General features: G+C 45.6%; 1 protein-coding gene across 5 annotated transcripts in view; it reads right to left on the bottom strand.

The window, feature by feature from the left end:
* Nucleotides 1–586: 586 nt before the first annotated feature.
* The window catches only part of LOC146349253 (disintegrin and metalloproteinase domain-containing protein 29-like), a 76,573-nt gene continuing 57,172 nt past the window's right edge, over nucleotides 587–19,987 (bottom strand). For 2 of the 5 annotated variants that reach the window (XM_084841576.1, XM_084841577.1), the window contains 5 exons: nucleotides 4,873–4,950; nucleotides 3,641–3,752; nucleotides 2,490–2,583; nucleotides 1,414–1,543; nucleotides 588–919 (listed from right to left, as the gene is read on the bottom strand). In XM_084841576.1, coding sequence (XP_084697702.1) covers nucleotides 902–919; nucleotides 1,414–1,543; nucleotides 2,490–2,583; nucleotides 3,641–3,752; nucleotides 4,873–4,950 — 432 coding nt within the window. In that variant the 3' untranslated portion in view covers nucleotides 588–901. Of the gene's footprint in view, nucleotides 920–1,413; nucleotides 1,544–2,489; nucleotides 2,584–3,640; nucleotides 3,753–4,872; nucleotides 4,951–19,987 lie in introns of all 5 variants that reach the window. The other 3 variants (XR_014788791.1, XR_014788790.1, XM_084841575.1) reach the window with 2 other exon arrangements.

Raw genomic sequence — 19,987 nt, 5'->3', positions numbered from 1 at the left:
AACATGGTGTTTTATTCTTTTATCTGTTGTTCACTGCTCCAATTTTTTTTAATGTGGAGTATATAAATATTGTAAATAAATAAAAATATTAGAGTGCAAATTTTGTTTTTTTCTTTTCACATGAAAATCCGTGCATAATTTCTTGCGTATTTTTCAAATGCACGCATCAATTGTGCGCATCTTTGAAATGTATGCATTCTTCTCCCCTTGATTAAAGCATATTTGTGCACATTTTTCAAAAGTACACATTTTTTCATGTGCAAAGTATGAATGGTGTTGAATGCATTTTGTTTGGTCCATGAATCACATTGCAAGCTCAGAAATGTACAGACTTCGACCCCAGATTGCATCCAAGTCCATGTTCAGTCTGGAAGGTGTGAACTGAACTGATCAAAACTGAACTGAAATGAATTTCTCATTCATCCCTAACCGCTGCTAGTCAGTGTGGGCAAAAGTGGGTTCAATGGGCCAGTGGTGTGACTCGGTGTAAGGCAGCTTCCTATGTTCATATGAATATCCTTCAAACTCAATCTGATTGGGGAGGAAGATTGGTTTTTAAACACAACAAATCTGCGGGAATCTCAGGTGAGGTTGATATGTGGTATATTTCTTTCTTGGAGCTGCAGTGGTTACTCCTGCCTGAGACACACCAATGACAAAGATATACAGTATTCAAAGATGGAACACTTTGTTCAAAGACGGTTGATGAGACCAAGCAAGTAAATGGAGATTCAACAGCAGAAGGGAGAGCACGGGATGATTAGTACAACGGTAGCGGGTGGGGAGTGCTTCCTCCTCTTCCTCCTCCCCAGGCTCTTCAGCGACCTTCAGATACAAAAAATGTCTTCTGCAGAGCAAATCATCCTACTTCAGAACAGAACAACATGTTGCCTGTTGACGGTTAGCTTGTAATTGATCCCTAAAAGGTAACACATGAGTATTACCCTGCTTGGCTTGCTGAGTGTATCAGATGGCGACACTAGGGGCTAATCTAGAATTACTGAATTCTGGATGATCACTGAATTGCATACATAAATTTCCTTATTTAAACCTCAGCATCTCCAGTTAAAAGACTCTCAGCAGGATATCTGCCTGACCCAGAGAGCAGCTGCCAGCTAGGGCGAGCAGTAGAGAACTTGGTGGGCCAACAGTCTGGCTTACTATTAGGCGGCAGCTTCATCTGCTCCCTCCTCCTCCTCCTTACTTATTTTATTTATTTATTTATTTATTTATTTCTATACCGCCCAATAGCCGAAGCTCTCTGGGCGGTTCACAAAAACTAAAACCAAACAACACACAATAAAACAATTTAAAATATATAGAACATTAAAACCACTTTCAGTTTTTTTAAGGAAATAATGAGTCTGGGTTCATCACTAGAACCCTTCACAGAAGTGGCTTGCAGATACTTACAGTATATTCTGGAGAAGAAATAGAATCCATTGGTTCGGGAGAAGAAATAGAATCCATTGGTTCGGGAGAAGAAATAGAATCCATTGGTTCGGGAGATACTTTCCCCCCAATCAGTCTTCCAAGCCAGTTCCTACAAAACAGAGAGGTCAGTGGGCCTTCTGTCTGCATTCAGGCAAGAGACGGACATTGGAGGAATCTTCTTGCCTTGGTTTTATATTAAAAGGCTAGAAGATGTTAAATGTCTGGAAATAATGAAGCCATGGGGGGGAAATGTTTTTTTATTCCTCTCTGTAAGATACTCAGCATAGTTATTTCTTTCATTACTTATTAAAATTATTGATCTAAAGTATATTTTACTAATAGACATTTATGCTCAATTTCCCGACGTGTGTGTGAGTAAAGTCACCAGTGTGCATTCTTGACAGTAAATGTGCATTGACAGTTTGGTTTTTGTTCTATAGAGTCCAGTGTTTCTAATGCTGTAGCAGTAATTTAATGTGGTTCTAGTCTATTCAGACAATAATCACACATTTACTAACTGAGTTTACTTTTAAAAGTTTTAAACTACAATGATAATTTCATGAGCAAACTAGGTCACACACATAATAACCTTAGGAACAGCAAGGCTGCTCTATGTTTCTAAAGCAGCCCTCCCTATCCTGGTGCCTTTCTGATATTTTGGGCTACAGTGCCCAGCATTCCTGACCATTGGCCATGCTGCCTGAGGCTGATGGGATCTGAAGTCCAAAACATCTGGAGGGTACCTGGTTGGGGAGGGCTGTCTTAAATCAACAAAACATCTTTAGATCTGTAAAGAGCACTAAAAAATAAGTATTGCTTCTTTTTCAATTTTTCCCAAAATTTCTGTTTTTTCCCGGGGGGAGGGTCTTTTCCTTGACCTCAAAATTTCCGGAAATTTTACTTCTCTAGTTAAGGAGCACAGCAAACTTCACTTGCTCATGTTTGACCTCTAGGTCGCTTGAGGAAAAGAACAGTGGCAGGCAGATGAGCTTCAGAATAAGCAGCAAGGAAACAGCTTTATCACATGGAGTGAGAATGAAGGAGAGTTTACTTACCAAGTAGGTAGATACTTCTTAAGCACTATAGTAAGAGTCAGTAAAAGCAAAGCTACCCCAATAATAGAACCTAGCATTAAGGTTTTTTTATATTCTGGAAGAAAAAAGAAAGGACAGATTGCTTGACATGTTCAGGACCCCATGTGAAGTACACCCAGTCACTAGCTCACATGCAAGTTCCAGACTGGAGGCCCCTCACGTTAGCTCAGAACCCCATACTACATACAGCAGTGGCCTTGGGTCAGCTATGAGCTGCTTCACACTGCATTGTGTTTACTCCAAGTACACTAGTGTTGACTGCATGAGACAGACAGACAGAGCCTGAAGGCCACCCATACATTCCCCACACACTCAAGACATTTTGAAACGTGTACAGGCTGAACAGATGGCAGGGGAAGCAGAGTCATGACCACTGCTGCTGACCCAGGGTGGGCATGATCCTATTCCTCTCCCACATGTTCAGCCTACACATGTTTCAAACATGTTTAAAGGGCTTCAGTGGACAGCAAGCATCAGAAAGCTCCCTGATGCATGTCACTTTGTGTTTAGGAATCAGCACCTGCATTTCATTATTTACACATTTCCCATGGGGAAGCAGGAAACTTTGGAGATACCTGTGACTTCCTCTTCTCCTCAGAGGTAGTCAGGCTGGGGAAGATCCCTGTGTAAAGCCAGGAAGGCCGCCTCTTGCTGTCCCAGTACAGCAGTGTCCAAGCCTCCAGTCCCTGCAGGAATCTGCATTGCAAGGATCAGAGCCCTCTTGGCTGGTCCTCCATCCCTTCTTTTAGTGAATAACTCAAGAAAAGATGTATGCTCAGGTGGCAGGGAGGGCCCTATCCCTGCTAACGTGTGCTGCAGTAATGACCAAGGCCTCCTCAGTCATTACTGGGCCTGCAGGCTTCGGTGAGATAGGTAGGGTTTATTTTGGACTGGGTCTGGACCTTTAGAGTCTACAGTTTGATCCAAAATGAGTCAGCAGGTGGTGGACTCAAGTCCAGGAGTCTTGATCTTAAGACCAACTGCATAACTGCTAACTTCCCAGTGGTGAGAAATAATAGACTATTTGATACGAAGAGCCTCCAAAGCACATGGCCACGGAAGTGGAATGAGAAACAAAACATAGAACAATCTGAGATTTTCTGATAACTCACTCATTTTTTCCGGAGGGGGGCCACTGTCAATACTTCCTCCAAATCCCCTGCTACTGCAGGAGGGAGGGGCCCATCCATAAGTGCAATGGCAGTTTTTGTTACTATTACACACCTGAAATAAATCAAGTGTATGAGCAGTAAATAAATGCATGAATTTATCCCCTAGATTTTTTCCATGATACAATCACTTTATTATCTTCCTTTCATAAGTTCTGCCTGATCTGGGTTAATATAATGTTATTTAGTCTTTGTGTTAAGATCCTAGCTAGTATCTTATAATCCTGATTTGATGTATTTCAAGAAGCTGTCTGTGTATAGCCCCTTTCTTTTAGTTCTGGAAGGGCAGCATTTGGCCAATATCTAGATCCTGCCTACGCACTCATCTGTGGATTAAACTCACTGGGCCCTTGAGTTTTCCTGAGTCGGTGAATCATAGACACTGCAGACCAATGTGGGTATACAGGCAGAGGGGTGAAGTATTAAAATGCTGGGCTATGACAACAGGGAAATGGTTAGGGCCATTTGTCAGAAGGAGCATTCCTGATCCTACCAATATTAGTGTAGCTCAGGAAATCAAAACCCTGTGACTAATTTCAAGAACCACATCGGAGATGCCAGAATAAGGCCTAAGAGGGAACATAGCCTGGTCTTTACAGGTAGAGCACTCACTCTCTGGAACTCCATGCTTAGGGAGCTCCAGGTGGCCACATCTTCCTCCCTCCATGCATTTCACCACCAGCTAATACTCAATTTGATTACTCAGAGTTTGTTGAGCTCTGTTAACTTTTAAAACAAACAAATGAATAACAATCCCACTGTGGTCAACAGAGTTTACTCCCAAGTAAGTGGGAATATGATTGCAGCCTTAGGCTGTTAATTGGTCTTAGCTGCTTAGAATCACTTGAATTTTTTAAATTTTATTTACCATATTTTATAGTACTTTTCTATTAAAATATCTTAAGTGGTTTATAAGTTCAACATGCAACAACAGTCAGACATGGGAAAACAATTTAAAAGCCAGCATCAGCAAAAAGCAGTCTAAAATAATATGTTTTAGTGTGTTTAACCCCAGTTTTTACTTTTCTGTTAGTATTTATGCATGTGTTTTTTTTTCATAGCTTTGAGCAGAGCATCTGCAGAAACTGGTAGGCAACTGAGAAATGCCACACACAAACAAAGAAACCTTCCATTAACCCATACTGGCCTGGAAAGTTAACATCTTTACTACTTACCCCCTGGTTGTTACATTTTGAGAAATCACAATCATAATTCAGAATGTTCAGGTCAACACATGTTCTATTTACGCATATCTAGAAATAGGATGCATAAATATGTTAATTAAGTAATACACGGACAACAGGAAAGCTTGAATTCTGATAACTTATTTTATCTATTTACAGTTCAATCCTATGCTTGTCTAAAGTGAGTTCCATTGAGTTTAATGGGACTTACTCCCAGGCAAATGTGTATAGGATTGCGGCCTTAAAGTATTTATATACCACCTTTATTAAATCACAGGGCAGTGTACAAAATGCATTAAAATAATTAAAATAAAAGATAAAAAGAACAACAAAGAAAATCTACCAAACTAGGTATTAAAATGAAAGAAGTTTTCAACAGGTGTCTAAACATTGCCTAAACTTATAAGACACACAGACATCCAGAAAATACTCCTAGCCAAGCAGGTGCTTGCTGAAACAGATCCACAGAATGACTCTTTGTTGTACTCTTTCTCTTTTTAAATTTCTAACTTTTAAATTATCTTTAACCAGTTTACAAATCATGAACTATCTTTATAATATAGGATAGCAGGAAAAGACAACATACACAAACATCTGTTTAACAAACCATAACTAAGTGCAGTGGTCACTGCAATCTCAAAAAGTTATAAATAAAAGTGGGTCTAGGCAATTTTAAGGCAATGGCTATATCAGACATATCGAAGAGGCCTAGCTTAAAAGGCTGTCTGAACCAAAGTTTGCTTTTGACGCATTACTGGCAGGAAGCTTGACCAAAGGAAAACAACATTATGAGAAAATGTCTTGCTCAGTAAGGTTCATGTCCCAGAGTAGTCAAAACCACATAGAAATTTCTATAGAACTGTAAAAGTAAAAGTAAAACGTCATCGAGGGGGTTGGACTCTATGGTCTTGTAGTAGGCCCCTTCCAACTCTACTATTCTATGATTCTCCAATCAAATATGAAGAGGTGGGATTAAAAGAGTACAATCAAAGCAATCACACCACATAACATCTTCAAGTGTCACATTATAAAAGTAAAAGAAAGATACTGGGTGGGGTTGCTCCCCAATTGTTAGAAAAAGAGACTCCACAACCAGTTGGTGCCTCAGTCACGTAAGAGCCCAAGTGGCGGGAAAAATGTAGGCGGAGCAAAAAGGGAACCATACTGACGCGCTCATGACTAACGGCTTGGTAAACTGATGTACTGACTGTTTATTGGCTATTGGATTGGTAAGCTGATGTACTGACTGTTTCATTGGTTACTGGCAAGAACAATAGAAGTGATAAGGTATAAAAGGCTCTTGCACACGTGCCTCGGGGTCCAGACTGCTCTGCACCCGTTTTGCAAAACGATCAATAAAATAGTGTTGGATCCACTGCTGCCTGCCTGGCATCCTTTTCTTCCAACCGAAAGCAAGAACTTTTTATCTAACAATTTGGTGCCGTGACTCGGATCCTGCTTCGGGGTGCGTCCCCTTCGCGCTGAGCCGAGGGGCCGCGGAGGAGGAGTGGCCACAGGCCGTTGTTTTACACTGCCTTCTCCTCACGTCGGCGGCAGCGAAGGCGCTTGGGGACCAACGCCAGAGGGAGAGGGAGACGTGATCACTCCTTTTTGGCACTGGCAGTGGATCAATAGGCAGCTGGACGCAGCTGCGGGCGGGACAGAGGAGGCCTTGGGGTAAGTGAAACAGCTTACTTTAGGGGATACATGCGGGACGGTGGTACATTTGTGATTGTGTGAGACGCCTATGGGCGAAGCGAGTGAGGAGCCCCGATCTGCATTTCCCTATCCCGGCGACGGGCTGGGTCAGAGGAGGGCGAAGCGCAAGATTTGTTGAGTGAAATCCCACCATCATGGGCGGGTCCCAATCCAGGCCCACGGAAGAGTCCCATACGCCCTTGGAGTGTTGTTTGCACAACTGGTCACATTTTAAGCAAGATTATGGAACTAAGATGACGAAGGATCGACTTGTCCTTCTTTGTGCCCGGGAATGGCCGGTATTAGAACCCAAATGGCCACCCGAGGGGTCTTTTGACCCATCCCTGGTATCTGCTGTGCATATAATAGTAACACAGAGGGGAAGTTGAGATCAGTTCCCCTATATTGATTCATGGGCAACTTGCGTACCCCTCGGCGGCAGGCCAGCCCCGTGGGTAGTTAAATGTATGTCCTTGGCCCTCCCTGTGATAACTGAGAAAAAATTGATGAGGAAGGGAACACCTAGGGTGGTAGCTACGGCCCCCAAGGATCCATTGCTTCCTCCTCCCTACGGGACGGCTGTCGCGGGGGGACCATGCCCGCCCCAGCCTCCATTTCCTCCAAGGGAGCCTGCCCAAGAGTTGCAACTGTTAAAAATTCCCGAGATTGGGGCTATGACTGAGTTCAAGGACACTCTCCAAGATCGTTTGGACGCCCTCGAGAAAAATTTCAAAGAGATGAAGGGTGCTTGGGGGCCTCAAACCCAGGAAAAGCTGCCTGATAAAGAAGGGGAAACCAAAGGAGGGCCTAATTACAATTTATGAAAGGACTCTCAACCATCAGTAAAATTGACCTTCCTTATTAGAGTGGTCCCCGATCCTACTGCCCAACACCCTCAGGGGACAATGTTTGTTTACGTCCCCTTTACGACGTCTGATCTGTACAACTGGAAACAGTTCAATCCTCCCTTTGAGGAGGACCCTGGTCCACTGTTGTCCTTAATGGAAAATGTGAGGCTTACACACAATCCTACCTGGGATGACACACAGACGTTGTTAAACACTTGCTTCCTTAGTCAGAAACCGACTATTCTTGCGGGGGCGCGAACTAGATTTAGAGAGGAGAACCCCCAGGCGACTGAAGAGCGGATGGCAGAGGTTTTGCCCATTGGGAGGCCTGACTGGGGAGTGGCCACGGCAGCGCAAAGGCAATTACATGCTGAATACTTTCAGCTTGTTTTGGCGAGCATGAAACAGGCCGCTCGAAGGGCCCCCAATCTGCAAAAGGTCTTGACGTTAAAACAGGACAAAAGCGAACCCCCCGCCGTCTTCCTCCAAAGGCTGAGAGAAGCCTTTGCTAAATATACTGACATTGACCTGAATAACCCAAATAACCTACGAATTCTCACAACGCAGTTTGTAGGAAATAGCTGCCAAGATATCAGAAAGAAGTTACAAAAAGTCGAAGGAGGACTGGCGGCTGATTTGGGAGTCATGGTTGAGGTAGCCCAGAAGGTCTATGAAAGACGAGAGGAGGAGGAAGAAAAAGAAAAAGATAAGAGGCAGGCAAAACTCCTTGCTGCTATTCTCAAGCCAGAGCAAGGAGGGACTAAGAAGGGTGGAAAGGGGAACAGAAAAGGACCTCCCTTAGGAAAGGATCAGTGCGCTTTTTGTAAAAAGACTGGGCACTGGAAGCAAGACTGTGAAGCCCTAAAACAGAAAGAGAAAGAAAGCAGGGGGGAAGAACAAAGAGTGTTGTATGAACAAGAAAGAGATTAGGACAGACCGGGGCCCGGCCCCCTCTTGGCTGTCTCCGAGGCAAGACGGGACCCCATGGTCAAAATTAAAGTTGGGGGCCGCTCCTATGATGCCCTTGTGGACACAGGGGTTGCCTTGTCCATACTCCCCCTTAACAAGCCACCAACGGGAAGTGGGGGAACTACCACCATAATGGGGGTCGAGGGAAGGGCAACGCGAGTGCCCCTTTCTCGTCCTTTGTTTACCAAAATTGGAAAAACACACCTAGAACACGCGTTTGTCTGTACCCCCTCCTGTCCGGTGGCATTGTTAGGGAGGGACTTATTGACTAAGCTCCAAATTGAGATCACTTTCACCCCGATGGAAGAATGGAAGTACGACTCCCCAAGCAACAGAGCAGCAACTATCAAATGGCCCTTTTTAAAGCCATAGAGGAACCCACCTCAGAGGCAAATGAAGACTGGTGCTTAATAGAAAACAGAGTCAACCCACTGGTTTGGGCCGGGGTTGGAGGGGCCTCTCGTGCCAAATCGGCAGCACCGTACAAAATTCCTCTCAAGGAAGGGGCGAAACCAGTTCATATGAAACAATATCCCCTTTCCCGCCAAGGGAAGCTGGGTCTACAACCAGTGATAACGAAGCTCCGAGAGGAAGGTCGGCTCATTGAGATAATGTCCCCCTACAACATGCCCATTCTTCGCTGTGGCAAAAGGGGGGGGCAAAGGGTTTTGCCTTGTGCAAGACCTCCGTCTCATTAACCAGCAAATCGAGGCCCCCCCACCCTGTGGTCCCTAACCCACACACCCTTCTCGTAAGAATTCCAGAAGATCATGCATGGTTCACTGTCATAGACCTAAAAGACGCTTTCTTTAGTATCCCACTCCACCCTGATTCGAGGCCTTTGTTCGCCTTTGAGTGGGAAAGCCTAGAGAGTGAGTTGAAGGTTCAATTAACATGGACAGTGATCCCTCAGGGGCTCAATCTTTTACCAGTCGTTTTTGGCCAGCAACTTCAAAGGGACCTCGAGCCTTGGGTCCATCAGCACCTTGAGGTGCATCTCCTCCAGTATTGTGACGACCTTCTGATCTCAGCCAAGGCTAAGGATATGTGCCTAAATGGAACAATTTCCCTCCTTAATCATCTAGCAGAGGGGGGCTATAAAGTGTCAAGGGAGAAGGTGCAGCTAGTCCGACCAACTGTAAAATTCCTAGGTTACCACTTAGCCAAGGGGACCCGAAGCTTGGGATCAGAAAGAGTCAAAGTCATTCGTGACACCCCTGTCCGTACGTCCCCCCATGAGCTAAGGGCCTACCTGGGATTGACTGGATTCTGTCGGCTATGGATAGCCGACTATGGGGAAATAGCATGGCCACTATATGAGGCTCTGCAGAAGGATAAATTAGACAAATGGAAATGGACTAAAGAAATGAATAAGTCTTTCCTCAGCCTTAAAGCTGCCCTTGTGTCACCACCGGCCCTCGCCATGCCAAATCCCAGTCGACCGTTTAGACTCTACGTGCATGAGAATAAGGGCGTAGCCTCGGGAGTACTCTGCCAACGGATGGGCCATTCCTGGAGGCCAGTGGGCTACTACTTCAAAGTCCTTGTTGTTGTAGCACGAGGATGGCCGAGCTGCTTGAGAGCGGTAGCAGCGACAGCCTTGATCTGCACTGAAGCTGAAAAAATGACAATGGGAGGGATCATCGAGGTCTGGGTGCCATATGGGGTGCCGCAAATCCTAGGGTCAGGGGGAGGAAGCAAATTCCTCAACCCACCTCAGCACTCCCGATATGAAATAGGCTTGCTAACGAACGAAAGCCTCACTTTCAAAGCCTGCTCTAGCTTCAACATCGCCACCCTGTTACCGGCAATACAGGCCACACATAGGCCGGGGCTCCCAGATCATGATTGTCTTGAAGTACTAGACTTGGACACCAAGGGTCGGCCAGATCTTGAAGATGAACCGTTAGAGGGAGCCGAAGATTTGTTTGTGGACGGGTCCAGTTATATGTTAGACGGGAAGCGTTACACAGGGGCGGCTGTCGTCACCCAAAGCAAGAGTGTCCATGAAGAACGACTGCCTCCTCATTTCTCCGCCCAATCCGCTGAACTGGTGGCCCTGACAAGAGCTTTGCAGGCAGGCAAAGGAAGGCGGGTAAATATTTACACTGACAGTAAGAATGCTTTTGCCGTTGTGCACGCTCACGGACAGTTATGGAAAGAGAGGGGATTCCTTACAGCAAATGGATCCCCAGTTACCAATGGCGGCTTAATCGTGGACCTCTTAGATGCCCTCCAGTTACCCTTACAAGTGGCAGTTATCCACATCCGAGCCCATGGAAAGGAAAAAGAGGAAAAGTGGAAGCAAGGAAATCAAAGAGCTGATGAGGCCGCAAAGAGAGCAGCCAGGGAAGGAATCCAAGGAACATTCCTTGTCTTACCCAGAAGGGGAGAGCGCCCCACATACTCCCCCCCCGAGTTGCAAATGGCACAAGAACACAAAGTGAGTCCCCGCGACGATGGATGGATCCAGATGACGGATGGAAGACTGCTTCTCCCGCAGACCCTGCAGGGAGCTATCCTGGAACAAGTGCATCATTCCCTTGGACACCCTGGGGCATCAGCCATGATTGACTATTGCAAGAGGCTATTTGTCTCTCCTGGCCTAACTGTACGCGCCCATCGACTAGCCGCAACCTGCGAGGTCTGCCAGAAAACTAACTCCCCCAGGGCACCCCCTCCACCAAAAGGAGGTCGACCATGGGCGTACTATCCCTTCCAGAGGGTACAGATTGATTTTGCTGAAATGCCACCGTGTAGGGGTTACAGGTATTTGCTTGTAATAGTGTGTCAAATGATGGGGTGGGTAGAAGCGTTCCCATGCAGAAACTGTCAAGCAAAAACTGTAGTTGCTAAGTTGTTACAGGAGGTGATGCCCTGGTTCTCCTTGCCTGAAGTTATAGAATCCGACCAGGGCTCACATTTCACTTCAGCTGTTACGCAAGGGTTGGCACGAGCTCTGGGGGTAGAGTGGCACTTACACTGCCCCTGGAGACCCCAGGCGAGTGGGCAAGTTGAAAGAACCAATCGGAGTCTCAAGGAGACTCTAATCAAGCTCCAGCAAGGGGTAAGACTCACTTGGGTTGAGGCTCTGCCAATAGCTTTGACAAAGCTTCGAAAAATGCCAAGAAAAGACATAAAGCTGTCCCCCTTTGAGCTAATGTTTGGATTCCCACCTCGGGTACACTGCGGAAGGAGGGAGGAGGTCAAGTGGGAGATGGGAGATCAAATGTTAAGGGGCCAGTTGACTTCTCTACAGTCTGTTCTTTCACAGCTACGAGCCTACTCTGTCCCATTCCAGAGATTGCCACTGGATGCTCCCATCCATCTCTTCCAACCGGGAGATGAAGTACTGCTGAAAAAGTGGAATAAAGAAGCTTTAAAGGAAGGGTGGGAAGGACCCTACCTAGTGGGACCAACCAGCCATTCACGTATAAAGCTTGTAGGTTCTAGCAAATGGACACACTGCAGCCGGTTGAAGCCATTTAGACGACCCCTGCCTCCTCCTGTCACCCGGAGAGAACAGGAGGACACCCCACCGGAAGCTGCCAGGGACACAGGCGAAGAAGCCATCCAGGAGCCACAATCGCCTCTTGTTTATAAATCTCAGCACCTAGGAAAGGCCAGGATCTGACTCAATCGGGCTTGATAACATAACCACTATTGTTAAAATGAAGTGGCTGTGGATCCTGGTGTTGCTCTCCTGTATAACAGCCGGGGCACCAGAACCAGGGAGTGTGAGGACTATTCCTCAATGGGGGCTAGGTGAGTGGAGTCCATCGCGGGTTCACCAAACCGTCAATCAGCTAATACGGAAGGCAAAAGAAAAAGAAGGTAATCTAATCCCCATCAAAAGGGACCCTCGACCACCTGCATCTCCCAAACCACCTTTGGTGCAAATTCCTGAGATGGAGAAACGTCCCTGGAAAGCCAGGCTAGGGATCTCAATAACAGAAGAAATTGATAATGTGTGGTTAGAATGGGTAAAGTATACCGCCAAGTCCTTAAATAAGTCTGACTGTTTTGCTTGTGCTGCAGGAAGATCGGTAGCGAGAGTGATGCCTTTTCCTCTGGGATGGGATACTCCCTCCCTCCTCACCTGTGTGATCCGCTTGTTCCAACACCCTGACGCGTGGGGAGAAGAGGAGTGCCAGACTCTCAATAAGCTATACCCTCCTCTCAAATTAAAAAATTGCGTTAGACCCTCCATAGTTTTTTTGCAACAAAGAAACCATACTGGATACATACACCGGGACCTTACAGGGATGGGGGAGCAGTTGGGGAACCTGACAAGCAAAATAAAATGTGTTAATTCCACCCGCTTTAGGAATAACTCCCTTCCAATCCCACGGGCTGATCTCTGGTGGTACTGTGGGGGTCTAGAGTTATATGAAGTGTTGCCCTCCAATTGGTCCGGGGCTTGTGGATTAGTCCAATTGGCGGTCCCCTTTTCAATTGCATATCATCCAGTAGAAGGAACTAGCCAACCCCGACGGAAGCGGTCGGTAACCCCTTTTGATGATCAAATATACATTGACTCTATAGGGGTGCCACGGGGAGTACCAGATGAATTCAAAGGGAGGAATCAAATCGCTGCAGGATTTGAATCTACCTTGTTTTGGTGGGTAACAATTAACAAAAATGTAGATTGGATCAATTACATTTATTATAATCAACAAAGGTTTATAAACTACACCCGTGATGCTGTAAAGGGATTGGCTGAGCAGCTAGATGCCACTAGCCAGATGGCCTGGGAAAATCGGCGTGTCCTTGATATGATGTTAGCAGAAAAAGGAGGGGTATGTGTTATGCTAGGTGGGCGATGTTGCACCTTCATCCCTAACAACACTGCTCCAGACAGCACAGTAACAAGGGCCTTGTGGGGCCTCACCGCCTTATCCGAGGAGTTAGCCGAGAATTCAGGAATTAACAACCCCGTGACCGCCTGGTTAGAAAGATGGTTTGGAAAATGGAAACACCTAGTGGCCTCGATCCTTATCTCGCTTGCAATAATGGCCGGAGTCTTAGTATTATTTGGTTGTTGCATTATCCCCTGTGTCAGAGGCTTATCCCAGCGATTAATTGAAACCGCTCTGTCAAAACAGATGCTCTTGCTTTATTGTACCAATAAAGAGACTCCGTTTTAAACGCTTTAAGACATGAGTAAAGACTTAAAGGGGGGAATTGTTAGAAAAAGAGACTCCATAACCGGTTGGTGCCTCAGTCACATAAGAGCCCAAGTGGCGGGAAAAATGTAGGCGGAGCAAAAAGGGAACCATACTGACGCGCTCATGACTAATGGCTTGGTAAACTGATGTACTGACTGTTTATTGGCTATTGGATTGGTAAGCTGATATACTGACTGTTTCATTGGTTACTGGCAAGAACAATAGAAGTGATAAGGTATAAAAGGCTCTTGCACATGTGCCTCGGGGTCCAGACTGCTCTGCACCCATTTTGCAAAACGATCAATAAAATAGTGTTGGATCCACTGCTGCCTGCCTGGCATCCTTTTCTTCCAACCGAAAGCAAGAACTTTTTATCTAACACCCTGTTAGCAGAAAGCTGTGTTGGCACTTTGTCTTGTTCTCTTTTCCTATTTTTCCACAGGATAAGTGGTGTGTACATGTAAGTGATAAATTGTCTTTCTCATTAATAAGAAAGAAAATTGTGCTCCATCTATCCAGTTGTTACTTGTGGTTCACTACTTTCCAATGCCAAAAGCAAGCCTTATCCTAAGACCTTAAGCTAGATATATCAGATGGGATGTACAAACCCTAGGATAGCTTCTTAAGTGGACAAGAATAATCTAATTACATTTTAAATTGTTGACTAACTGGGCAAGGGATCCATCTAGACAGTTATTTTGATTTTATTAGGCCTTGGATTCAGCTTAATCCTATCCCTGAACATTCCTGTTAGACATTCATGTAGCATTTTTCAAAATCAACAAATCTGGATTTTTGACAGCCCAAAAGTGCTAAGGAGTTCCAACTACATGGGACACCCACTTCAGGATCATCAGCAGGAGAACTCCAGTTGACCATAATTCCAGTCACTGGGATCTCTAAAATTATCAGATCCAAAATGGCTCAGGACTTGTTCCTTCTGTCTACATTGGAGGTTTTCTCTGAAGTTGCTGTGGCTTAAAGTCATTAGGGACACATGTTGTTGTTGTTGTTGTTCAGTCGTTAAGTCGTGTCTGACTCTTTGTAACCCCTTGGACCATAGCACGCCAGGCCTTCCTGTCCTGCGCTCTCTCCCGGAGTTTGCTCAGGTTCATATTCATTGCATCAGTGATGCTATCCAGCCATCTCATCCTCTACCGTCCCCTTCTCCTTTTGCCTTCAATCTTTCCCAGCATCAGGGTCTTTTCCAGGGAGTCTTCCCTTTGCATTGGGTGGCCAAAATATTTGAGCTTCAGCGTCAGTCTCTGTCCTTCCAATGAGCACTCAGGGTTGATTTCCTTTAGGATTGACTGATTTGACCTCCTTGCAGTCCAGGGGACTCGTCAGAGTCTTCTCCAGCACCACAGTTCGAAAGCATCAATTCTTCGGCGCTCAGCATTCCTTATAGTCCAGCTCTCACAGCCATACGTTGCTACTGGGAAAACCATAGCTTTGATTAGACGGACCTTTGTCGGCAAGGTGATGTCTCTGCTTCTTACTATGCTGTCTAGGTTGGCCATAGCTTTCCTTCCAAGGAGCAAGCGTCTTTTAATTGCATGGCTACAGTCACCGTCTGCGGTGATCTTGGAGCCCAAGAAAGTAAAATCTGTCACTGCTTCCATTTCTTCCCCTTCTATATGCCAGGAAGTGATGGGGCCAGATGCCATGATCTTCGTTTTTTTTAATGTTGAGCTTCAAACCAGCTTTTGCACTCTCCACTTTCACCCTCAACAAGAGGCTCTTTAGATCCTCTTCACTTTCTGCCATTAGGGTGGTATTGTCTGCGTATCTGAGGTTGTTGATAATTCTCCCGGCAATCTTAATTCCAATCTGTGATTCATCCAACCTGGTGTTTCTCATGATGTACTCTGCATATAAGTTAAATAAGCAGGGCGACAATATACAGCCTTGTCATACTCCTTTCCCAATTTTGAACCACTCGGTTGTTCCATGTCCGGTTCTTACTGTTGCTTCTTGACCCTCGTACAGGTTTCTCAGGAGACAGAAACTCCTGAGAAACTCCTGAGAAAGGTGGTCTGGTACTCCCATCTCTTTAAGAATTTGCCACAGTTTGTTGTGATCTACACAATCAAAGGCTTTAGAGTAGTCAATGAAGCAGAAATTGACGTTTTTCTGGAATTCTCTTGCTTTCTCCATGATCCAGCAAATGTTGGCGATTTGATCTCTAGTTCCTCTGCCTCTTCGAAACCCAGCTTGTACTTCCGGTAGTTCTCAGTTCACATGCTGCTGAAGCCTAGCTTGTAGGATTTTGAGCATCACCTTGCTGGCATGTGAAATGAGCGCAATTCTGCGGTAGTTTGAACACTCTTTGGCATTGCCCTTCTTTGGAACTGGAATATAAACTGACCTTTTCCAGTCTTGTGGCCACTGTTGAATGTTCCAAATTTGTTGGCATATTGAGTGCAGCACTTTAACAGCATCACCTTTTAGGATTTTCAATAGCTCAGCTGGAAGACTGTCATCTCTGCTAGCTTTGTTGTTACTAATGCTTCCTAAGGCCCACTTCACTCTCTAGGATGTCCAGCTCAAGTTCAGTGACCGCACTGTCATGGCTATCAGGGACATTAAGATCATTCCTGTACAGTTCTTCTGTGTATTTTTTCCACCTCTTCTTAATCTCATCTGCTTCTGTTAGGTCCCTGCCTTCTTTGTCCTTTATCATGCCCGTCTTTGCACAAAACGTTCCCTTGAGATCTCCAATTTTCTTGAAGAGATTTCTATTGTTTTCCTCCATTTCTTTGCATTGTTGATTTAAGAAGGCCTTATAGAATCATAGAATCATAGAATAGTAGGGTTGGAAGGGGCCTACAAGGCCATCGAGTCCAACCCCCTGCTCAATGCAGGAATCCAAGTCAGAGCATCCCTGACAAATGGCTGTCCAGCCTCGTCTTGAAGGCCTCCAGTGTGGGAGAGCCCACCACCTCCCCAGGTAATTGGTTCCATTGCCGTATTGCTCTGACACTCAGGAAGTTTTTCCTGATGTTCAGTCGGAATCTGGCTTCCTGTAACTTGAGCCCATTATTCCGTGTCCTGCACTCTGGGATGATCAAGAAGAGATCCTGGCCTTCTTCTCTGTGACAACCTTTCAAGTACTTGAAGAGTGCTATCATATCTCCCCTCAGTCTTCTCTTCTCAAGGCTAAACATGCCCAGTTCTTTCAGTCTCTCTTCATAGGGCTTTGTTTCCAGTCCCCTGATCATCTTTGTTGCCCTCCTTTGAACCCTCTCCAGCTTGTCTGCATCCTTCTTAAAGTGTGGTGCCCAGAACTGGACACAGTACTCCAGATGAGGCCTAACCAGTGCTGAGTAGAGGGGAACTAGTACTTCCCGGGATTTGGAAGTGATGCTTCTATGAATGCAGCCCAAAATAGCATTTGCCTTTTTTGCAGCCACATCACATTGTTGGCTCATATTCAGCTTGTGATCGACAACAATTCCAAGATCCTTCTCGCTCGTAGTGTGGTTGAGCCACGTATCCCCCATCTTGTAACTGTGCATTTGGTTTCTTTTTCCTAGGTGCAGAACTTGGCATTTGTCCCTATTAAATGCCATTCTGTTGTTTTCTGCCCAGCACTCCAGTCTATCCAGATCACTTTGAATTTTGTTTCTGTCTTCCAAAGTATTAGCTATCCCTCCCAATTTTGTGTCATCTGCAAATTTGATCAGCATTCCCTGCACCTCCTCCTCCAAGTCATTAATAAAAATATTGAAGAGTACTGGGCCCAGGACTGAGCCCTGCGGTACCCCACTCGTTACCTCTCCCCAGCTTGAGAAGGTCCCATTGATAAGCACTCTTTGAGTCCGATTCTGTAGCCAACTGTGGATCCACATGATCGTTGTTTCATCTAGCCCACTTCGAGCTAGTTTGCTCATCAGGATATCATGGGGCACTTTGTCGAAAGCTTTGCTGAAGTCGAGGTATATGATGTCTACAGCATTCCCACGGTCTACAAGGGAGGTGACTTGATCAAAAAATGAGATCAGATTTGTCTGGCAGGACTTGTTTTTGACAAATCCATGTTGGCTTCGAGTAATCACGGCATTGTTGTCAAGGTGCTTCCAGATGGATTGCTTTATGATCTGCTCCAGAATTTTCCCAGGGATTGATGTCAGACTGACTGGTCTGTAGTTCCCAGGTTCCTCCTTTTTACCCTTTTTGAAGATAGGGACAATGTTAGCCCTCCTCCAGTCATCTGGCACTTCCCCGGTCCTCCATGATTTCTCAAAGAGAATAGACAGCGGTTCTGAGAGTTCTTCTGCCAGTTCCTTTATGACTCTAGGATGCAGTTCATCTGGCCCTGGAGATTTGAACTCATTCAAAGTAATGAGGTGTTCCTTGACCATATGCCTGTCGATCTCAAGCTGCAATCCTGCCCCTTCAGCCTGTACTTCGCCTTTGCCAGGGGGGTCATAGACCCTCTTTTGGGAGAAGACTGAGCCAAAGTAGGAATTGAGCACCTCTGCCTTTTCTTTGTCCTCTGTTATCATTTTGCCATCCTTATTTAATAGCTGAACAACCATTTCTTTCCTCTGCCTTTTACTATGCACGTAGCTGAAGAAAGCCTTTTTGTTGTTTTTAGCATCCCTCGCTAACCTCACCTCGTTCTCCGTTTTAGCCTTCCTGACGCCATCCCTGCAATTCTGTGCTACCTGCCTGTACTCTTCCTTTGTTACTTGGCCTTCTTTCCACTTCCTATATGTGTCCTTTTTTGTTTTCAGGTCATCCCTAAGCTTTTTGTGAAGCCACATTGGCTTCTTCTGTTGTCTTCCACCTTTTCTTCTTGTTGGAATTGCTTGTGATTGTGCCTTGAGAATTTCCTTTTTTCAAAGTTCCCACCCATCTTGGACTCCTTTTCTCGCTAGCATTGCTTGCCATGGGACCTTACTGATCATTGTTCTGAGTTTATTAAAATCAGCTTTCCTAAAATCCAGGGTACGCGTTTGAGTACACTCGGCTTTTGCTTCCCTTAGAACCAAGAACTCAAGTACAACATGGTCGCTTTCCCCCAGAGTTCCTGTAACTGCTACTTTCTCCACTAAGTCATCTCTGTTGGTTAGGATCAAGTCAAGGATAGCCGATCCTCTAGTTCCTTCCTCTACTTTCTGTAGGAGGAAGTTATCCGCCACACAAGTCAGGAATTTCCTGGAGGGGCCATGTTTTGCAGAATTTGTCTCCCAACAAATATCGGGGAAATTGAAGTCCCCCATTACTACTACATCATGCTTCCTTAAAACATTGGCTATTTGCTTTTCAAAAGTTTCATCCTTGTCTTCTCCTTGATTGGGTGGCCGGTAGTAGACTCCGACCACCAGGTTCCTTTTATTCTTTGCTCCATTTATTTCAACCCAGATGCTCTCGATGGGGCTACCAAGCTCCTCCTCCTGTATTTCTGTGCAGAGATATGTATTTTTCACATACAGTGCAACCCCGCCTCCCTTTCTGTTCCTCCTGTTCTTTTTGAACAAGTTATATCCTTCAACTGCTGTATTCCAGTCATGAGAGTCATCCCACCAAGTCTCAGTTATACCTATCAAGTCATAATTTCCCTCCTGTATTAAGAGTTCAAGTTCGTTCTGTTTGTTTCCCATACTCTGGGCATTAGTATATAGACATCGAAGACCATGTGCTTCATAGTCTGGCTTTCTTCCTACCTGTGTCTGAAGACTATTATTGGACGCTATCAGAGCTGTTCTCTCCATTGCAGTGCATGCGCCTACGTCCATTGTTACCCCCAACATTACATCTCCCTTCCCCGTAGGATTCAGTTTAAAGCCCTCCTGATGAAGTTCTTCATGCTGTGGCCAAACACATTCTTCCCATCCTTTGTGAGGTGCAACCCATCCCTAGCCAACAGCCCATCTTCCAGGAAGTATAGCCCGTGGTCCCAGAATCCAAATCTCTCTCGTCGGCACCACCTTTGTAGCCAGTCATTCACCCGGAGTATTTTTCGTTCCCTTTCTATCCCTCTTCTAACTACTGGAAGGATGGATGAGAAAACTATCTGGGCCCCAAAGTTCTTGAGTTTCCTTCCCAAAGCTTCAAAGTCTGACGTGATCTCTTCGTAGCTCCGCTTGGCGGTATCATTTGTTCCCACATGGATGAGAAGAAAGGGATACCTGTCAGTGGGCTTTATGAGTGCAGGCAACCTTTCAGTCACGTCTCTAATCTGTCCTCCCGGCAGACAACATACCTGGCGAGTCCACGTGTCCTCGCGACATACTTGGGTCTCGATCCCACGCAGCAAGGAGTCTCCCACTACTACCACTCTTCTCTTCTTCTTCTTGTAGGCCTGGGTTTCATCGCCTCTGTTTGACTGACCTTCAGCCTCTTGCTCACTCTCATGCAGGTTCCCCTGTGATTCTTCCTCTGCAGGCTGTCCTCCAGTCTCATCTGCAAGTACCT

Source organism: Heloderma suspectum, chromosome 3 (assembly GCF_057233095.1).
Source record: "Heloderma suspectum isolate Gila_16-S chromosome 3, 16-S_ref, whole genome shotgun sequence".
NCBI lineage: Eukaryota > Metazoa > Chordata > Lepidosauria > Squamata > Helodermatidae > Heloderma > Heloderma suspectum.
This window is presented reverse-complemented; position numbering and strand designations above follow the sequence as displayed.